Source organism: Euprymna scolopes, chromosome 11 (genome assembly GCF_053919585.1).
Source record: "Euprymna scolopes isolate OS-2025 chromosome 11, ASM5391958v1, whole genome shotgun sequence".
In the NCBI taxonomy this organism is placed as follows: domain Eukaryota; kingdom Metazoa; phylum Mollusca; class Cephalopoda; order Sepiida; family Sepiolidae; genus Euprymna; species Euprymna scolopes.
The window spans coordinates 21394702-21402830 of NC_136492.1; the positions used below are offsets into that span (position 1 = coordinate 21394702).

The 8129-nt window shown below is 31.1% G+C and overlaps 1 protein-coding gene across 1 annotated transcript in view; it reads right to left on the minus strand.

The window, feature by feature from the left end:
• LOC145287800 (diphosphoinositol polyphosphate phosphohydrolase 1-like) overlaps positions 1–7822 on the minus strand; it is a 567419-nt gene extending 559597 nt beyond the window's left edge. The window contains exon 1 of the mRNA XM_080135643.1: positions 6027–7822. Within this exon, the coding sequence (XP_079991769.1) occupies positions 6027–6125 (99 nt within the window). The 5' untranslated portion in view covers positions 6126–7822. The remainder of the gene's footprint in view (positions 1–6026) is intronic.
• Between the last annotated feature and the right edge of the window lie 307 nt (positions 7823–8129).

The window sequence follows — 8129 nt, forward strand, 5'->3', positions numbered from 1 at the left end:
ACATATTCTTTCAGACAAGGAAAATATTAGAATCTTACATATTTATTTTGTGTGTGTGTGTGTGTGTGTGTGTGTGTGTGTGTGTGTGTGTGTGTATGAAACTATTAAAGAAACAATGCTTAATTCAATAATATTATCAGATACTTTGAGAAATTAATTTTTTTTATCGAGTTATATCGAATTCATTAATACGTACTTCAGGGGCTTTTTTTCAGAATGTTCGTAAAAACATTAATTTTCTTCTTTTTTTATTGTTACAATTTCCGATATTTTACTTTCTTTATGAAAATAAAGAATCGTAAAGAAAAGTAAAAATAATTATTCATTTTTATTTTTTTTTTTTTGAAACCCATAAAACAAAATAATACATTTCCACTAAAACACAAATAAAAATAATGAGTTCATTATATTCCGTGATCATTATTTGATAAATACTGAAAATGTCATTAAAATTGGTTAATTTCCTGATTTTTTAGTGAATTTTTAAATAAAGGGGAGGGGTCAAAATGTTTAAATATTTTCAGCATCGGCTGCTACTCATTTTGCATGTACTTAATATTAATAGATACGAAATCTGCATGAATTAAAATATATTTAAGCGTATTTTGCGACCAGGCAACGCCGGGGTGAAGGTCAATTGAGTACAATATAGCAATCAATAGAAAATTGGCTCTATCATAGTAAATACGAAATCTGCATGAATTAAAATATATTTAAGCGTATTTTGCGACCAGGCAACGCCGGGGTGAAGGTCAATTGAGTACAATATAGCAATCAATAGAAAATTGGCTCTATCATAGTAAATACGAAATCTGCATGAATTAAAATATCGCCGGGCCTGAACGAGCTTTCCCCCCTGTCGTAAAATTAATTCCTTTTTACGTTTTCTTGTTTTTTTCCGCGGATTATCGTCGATAACAAATATAACTTTTATATTAGCAGGAATTTTTGTTTTTTTAAAGTTTATTTAATGACTTGGGGATCACTTTTAAATTATAACATTCTATTAAATTGACACCCCCACTTTTCGGTCAATCAGCAGAACTCCTTATTTAAGCTATTTTTTGTGGTGCAAAAGAAGAATTTACTAGAACATTATAATGTAAATGTGATCCCCCATGTGACAAGTTATCTTTTTAAATGTTTTGTTTTTTTTGTTTTTTTTTGCTAATATGAAGTTAAGTCTATCGACGATAATAATTTTACGATGGGGGGGGGGGCTTCATGTCCGCCAAAATATATTTAAGCGTATTTTCCGACCGGGCAACGCCAGGCAGCCTGCTAGTAGATTATAAAGGTCCGTGCCGTGAAACTCTATATCAGCGATAAAAATTGGTACTTGTGCGGTTTCGGTTTACGGACCGTATTGAAATAATAAAGTGATTATTTAGAAAGCCATTCTTAACATGAGGAAGGGGACGTTTGAACTATTTTGTACTACTTTCCTCAATTTAATAAACAAAACTACCGTAAAAATTCATTCCAAATTGAAAATCCTATCTAAAAACAATAGCACAGTTCGTAAACTTCACAAGTGCCAAAAAACTATCAAACAAGATATCGTGTGTATGTGTGGTTTACATCTATACGTTAACGCTGATAATACACATAAATATTTATTATGTACGTACTTGTCATAGAATGAAGATGCCATATTCCAAAAATTACGTAAATTGATTAAGTAGTTTTGTTTTGTTTTTACTAAGAAAAATCAAAATTTACGATTTTTAGAAATTTTAAAAGTAAATTGTATTACAAGCTGATTTTGATCTCGATAGTTCGAATTGAGTTGTCTCCCCTTATTTATAAAAGATGGCGGATAAAAAATAGCGTCACGCTTTGTAGAAAAAAATATATTTGATCAATTTACATAATTTTTGGAATATGACATCTTCGTAGCGAGTAAATTGCCTGTATTTCCTGCATTTCTTATTTTTTAATAAAATCAAACTCTAAGAATCAGATTTTTCTGCAATTTGATTTTTAAAAATAAGTACCACAAAGGACACCATAAAAGTTGGATTTAGCTTGAAAAGCCTATCAAAATAATAACAAAACGTCATCCACATTCTACCCAAGTACTAAAAATTGTAAACATCACAATATTGTGAAATATGTTCTTTATGCCCGCCACCTGGGCAATGCCGGATTGATACAGGTAGTTTACAACATTTTTAAGGAAAGACTAATCGAAAGATGGATTCTTGACTAAAAAAAAAACAAAAACAAAAACATGTTCGTAAATAAATAAAAAAAAAAAAATACTCTTCTTCCTTAAAGAATGCTGGGAAGGAAATAAGAAACTCAAAAAGGGTGAAAAACAGGGCGAACATAAAACACAGGCTTTCCTGGGTTCATTGTTTTCAACTTTTCCCTCACCTCCAAGTTTTTTTTTTTTTTTTTTTTTTTTTGGCAACTTGTGAATTTATAAATGCTCAAATATTTTAGGGAGATAAAATGGCATTTGGAATTTGTGTATTACTGTATTTTGTGAAATGTTGAAACTAAATAAAATCGTGTTCGTAATATTTGATTAAATTGGTATATTAATGAATGGAGGTTAAAAAAACAAAACAAAAAAAAAAACTACTTTTGCCTCCATTTACTGTTTGCTATTTCTTTTGTTCGTTCAATGTTCTTTATTTATATAGATGTCAGCAGAAACTCTTGGTTCAATAATAATAATAATAATAATAATAATAAAACTTGGCTGTCTTCCAGAGCACCTCTATGTTGGCGAAGACTTTTTGCGGTCCTGTCTGACGAAAAACAAAACTTGAAAATTTTTCTCTTACGTTACAAAAAAAAAAAAAAAGGAACGCCTTGTTTCATATATATATATATATATATATATATATATATATATATATATATATTTTTATTTATATATATATATATATATATATATATATATATTTTTTTTTATAAAAGTTCAAGTAGTATAGACTTTTTTTTTCACCCACCTGATAGGACCGCAGATTGTCAAGGATGCTGATCTTGAAGAAAGCCTCAGACTTTAAGCTTATTTTGGTAATCATTAATATTACCGACACAAATCGTTTTTTTTTTAATAAATACAGACGGAAAATTAAATTAAAAACAATTTATTTTGCGGTACTTACGGATCGCGCGATATTTTAGATTGGATTTTCAAGTTAAATTTCATTTAAATAATTTTTTTTTGTTTATTAAATCGTTAGGTGAAAGTACAGAATAAGTTTTTTAAATGCCCTCTCCCCCTTCTCATGTTAAGAACGGGTTTCTAAGTAACATTTCAGCACAAAATGAACATACTGCATAGAATGACCATTTTGCTTTACTCGTTTATAATTTATGCATTCTAAGTTCCGAAAATATCAAATCTGAGCAAAGTAGGCATCATTGTTTACGTTAGGAACTGACCAAACAAAGATGACTACTTCGCTCAGAGTTGATATTTACGGAACTTAGGAATGCGTATAACTTTCAGTAAATATTTTAGTGCTTGTTTTGTTAAGCTATAGTGGACAAATTGATTTTTTTCTAATATATCGTTTTAAGCAAAAACAATATTACGTACTTAATTGTCATGTCGAAAAGAGTAATATATCAAAAAATGACGAAAAATCATTGAGTAGAACAACTGCTTTTGTGGGGTTTTTTTTTGTTTTTTTGGGGGGGTTTTTTTGTAAAAAAAAAAAAAAAAATCTATCGCGGTAAATTTTCAGATTAGGTCCACCTCCAGAATTTTCTTTTAAATGATGACTTTTATGTTTTCGACTATGCTGAATACGAAAATTTTTTTTATTAAAACAACACCTTTAAAAAAATCGATCTGTCGACTGTAATCACCAATATTTTTGTTAAAAATAAATAAAAAAAAAATTGAATCACCATTAAAAGCTAATATTATGTACTTCATTATCATGTTGAACTTACTACATTATTACATGAAACATGATTTCATGATAGATTGAGAGGCCATTATTGAAGGGGGGGTGTAACAAGACACGCTGCAGTTACCTCCCCTGTTTATACTGTTTATTATTTCAATATAAACAATTTCATTTCGAAACCCATTTTCATTAATAATTAATTTTCTACGTTGTCATTTTTCGTATTTTTTTTATATTAATACTAATTTCGACATGACAATTAAGTAGATACCATTGTTTTTAATTGAAATTCTGATTTTCGATCTTACGCAGACGAAGCGTCATTTTTTTTTTTTTAACTAATTTCCCAACTGTTTTCCTTTGAATAATAATAACGATTACCTAAAAAATATAGAAACGTTCTCATCTTTTGTATTATCATTTTTCAATAGGATTATTGGCGAGAATCCCCCTCCCTCATCTCAAGAACGGCTTTCCGAATAAACAACCTCAACTTCCTCATGTTAAGAATGGCTTTCGTTTTGTTTGTTTGCATTTTTTTTTTCCAGTGGATTATTATTGATTAAGCACTTATATATAGGGAGGGAGTGACTCGTTTAGGTCCGCTGGATTATTATTTACAAAACAATTTGCTTTGTTAAGTATAAATATATCTACACATTTCCCCAAATCTATACCTAAATGCTAAATTAAGCAAAACATCCTGATAGTTTTGAACGTATACATCACTTTATGGTAAAGGTTTAGATTATAAGGAGGTTAAAATTTTCGGCGCTTCTACAGAATTGGGACGAGATTTTGTAGTCGATAAATGGAGTTTTCAGATAAAAAACAAAAAAAACAATGATTTCAGCTGATTTTTTTTGCTAATTCTAATAAGTTATAATGGTAGCGTCCAAATTATACAGTCGTAATTACCTGAATATTACTGAATTGTTAAACAAAACAACTTTAATCGTGTTAGCTGGTAAAAAAATTGCTGCCATCTTGTTTAAATCAAAACGGAAAATTACCTCCCTTTTGAACTCCCCCGTGTCTTACGATCGTTTTCTTCATATTCTATTTTTTATTTTCTTAAATAATAATTTTCTACCTTATCGATTTTCGTAATTTTTGGACATAATCATCTTAAAAATACGAGGAATACGTAGATACCATTGTTTTCATGTGAAATTAAATTCAGTATTACGATTTCCGAAATCTCGTGTAGAAGCCGCAAATTTTCTTAATATAAAATCATGGATGGTTGATAAAAATTATACTTTTTTAAGATTATGACATGCTGAACCTTCAGCATGTCAATCTTTTTTTTAAAGAAATAATACAAAATACTGTTAGAAACCCACCGAATATGTCCGTCCGCCTACGTCACGGTAACATATATTGAGCGAGTTTCGAACAGTACTTTGTATAATTTTTTAGTTTGAACTCATTTTCCCAAACTTACTGTGTTCAAGTAAGAGCTCGTCGCCATTTGTCTTTTTCAATCGATAAACACAGTATGATTTTCGAGCCGATTACACATTTTAAAATGAGTAAAACCACTAAAAACTTTTCCAGATAGGTAGAAGAGTAACTTATATTGCCTTTGGTAACATTTATTTGTTATATATTTGTTGTTTGGCCATTTTTTTCTTTCGAATCTATGTGTATAGTAACACAAACCCACAATAGTCTTGAAATATTTTGTTTTTGGCACTTCTGCAGTATGCGGACGTCAGCCATTGTTAGGGGGCGATAACTCCAATTTCTTGGTCTAATAACACTGCAAGTAACAAGATTGTTTCCGAACATAAAAATATATCAATATATAATTGTAAAAACATTTAGTGAAAAGTCTGCGTAAGAAAATATAATTTTAATAAAAGAACTTTCTAATGAAAACACAAAGTATTTTTTTTTTTCGAACAAATAATTTAAATTGAACATTTTTCTGAATTAAAGCAATATTGGATTTTTTTTTTTTTTTTTACGAAACATTTTTTTTTTTTTGAATTGAAGTAAAATTGTCCCCCTGTTCTTTGACTGAAAAGTGCCACCTGGCGGCAGTTTAGTAAAACGCACCAAAAAAAAAAAAAGATGACCGCCGTCCGCATACTGCAGAAGTGCCTGATTTTTAAATAAAAAGATGGATAAACTTTTCGTTCTTACCTCTTGTTCGTTTTCGTCCCGAAAACATAAACAGGCCGCTCGTCTTTGAAAACCGTCTTGATCGTATGTTCTGAGAGTTTTCGTTTTTTTCTTAACCATATCAGTAGCTCCACGGAAAATTTTGGTATATTTCTTGAAAGACTTTTTTGTTTAAGATTCGATGATTATTTTTTTATTTATTTTTATTTATTTATTCCGCCTTTCTCCTTGTAGTGATAAATATTTATAACTAAAAAAAAAAAATCCTTTTTTTTTTCCTAGTTTTTTTTTTTTTCTTTTTTTTTTTTTTCCTTACGTTTGTTATTATTTACTTCAGATCCTTAATAAAACGAGGGCTGTGAGCACCGATCCCACGTGCAGCTGTGGCGGGTTTGCCGGTCGAGGAAGTTAAGGTGAGGGCGACGGCGACAGCAATCTGACGGGGCAGGGCGACTGAGATTAGAGCGCTCTCGTGGTAATAGTAGTTGTCGTAGTAACTGAGGGTTTCAGAAGGAGACAAACTGGTAGTATTATTATTATTATTATTATTATTATTGTGAGATTCACGAAGACTGCGAGCGGCAAAAACAGGAGTTATATCGGCGCCCTGTACGGCACATTCGGCCATGTTTTGCCCCGACAACCACGGTGGCTGCGATCACTGTTGTGACCACTTCTCTTGACTGTTAAAAACGATGATGACGATGATGATGATGTGTTAATAATTGTCAAGGTGATGACTGTGATGATGATAGAGGTAAACTGGATGATGAGATGTCAAACTAAAGGAATGAATAGCCTCCATCCAAGTGCAGAAGGGCCAACAATGAATTAATTTTTGATTTAGATTTATTTATTTTTTTAATATGCGTACACATTAGCTGCTTCGCTTCCTTACCCTTTTTTAAATGTTAACTGCAACTGATGATGATGATGATGATGATGACGACGGTAATCCAGGTGGTTATAGTCTGATTAAATCCATCGGTTCACACTGGGTGCGATCACCAGGAAGATTTGAGAAAGGCGATAAAATAAAAATAAGGAAAAAAAAACAAAAAAAAACAAAAAAACAGGTACCACTGGTAAATATCACAGAGACGTCGGTAACTGCCGTAATTGGATGCAGTTGATGTAGAAAAGAAAGAAAGAAAAAACAGCTGTTATTAAATATATAAATAATAGATAAGTAAATAAATAATACGTTATAATCAATTCGGTTCCAGCTAGAATGGATGGCGATGGAGACCGAAGAAAAACAGGGATAATAATGCCGACACGGCGCTAACGCCGATAATGAATAATGCTATTAGCTCCGGCTTGCTTTTAGTCCTTGGAAAAGGGGTAAAAAAAATTATAGAAGTCCAGGGATGTTTTTTGTGTAAATCTGTCATCTGATTCACGTTTGTTCTTACGAAGAACCCTTTTTTCCCCCTTCTTTCTTTTTCGCGCGTGTATGCGGTTCGTTTTACGTCGAGTCGAGTAAGGTAGAAATTCTTAAGCAACCTCACCGAAGAATAGAGAACCAATATATATATATATTTATATTTATAGTATAGCTCACCAGCGAAAATACTCGTGATTCCAGTTAAATATGGGGAAACGGGAGGGTAAAAAAATAGACTGTAATCTATAGAATCCGGTCTTAAAGTCTATATTGCCGTAACTTAAACACAGACTGGCGCGGTCCTTATGTCTTAGTAAAAAAAAAAAACACAGATTAATAATGCAAGGTGCAGCAGCTCTTGCGAAGCTGCAATGGCTGGAATAAAAACGAGGACTTCAGAGTAGTCTCCCTTGGTTTTCAGCGCAAAACTTCGAGTGATTGAACTTTTTTAGTTTTACTGGCTTTTCTTTTTGTCTGTTTTTTCTCTATCTCTCTCTCTCTCTCTTTTCTTCTGTTTTTTTTTTCTCTACTTCTAATCCGGTTTTCCACTTCGTTTTATTTGTTTTATTTATTTGTATTATTAGGCGCTTTAACAATACAAAGCATCGACTCGTTTTTCCAAAAAAAAAAAGAAAAAAAAGAAAATTAATAACAGAAATAAAAATAAAGGGCAAAACCATTTCATAATTCTTAATTTTAGATTATTTTTTTTTTTTTACTTTCTTGTGTGTGTGTGT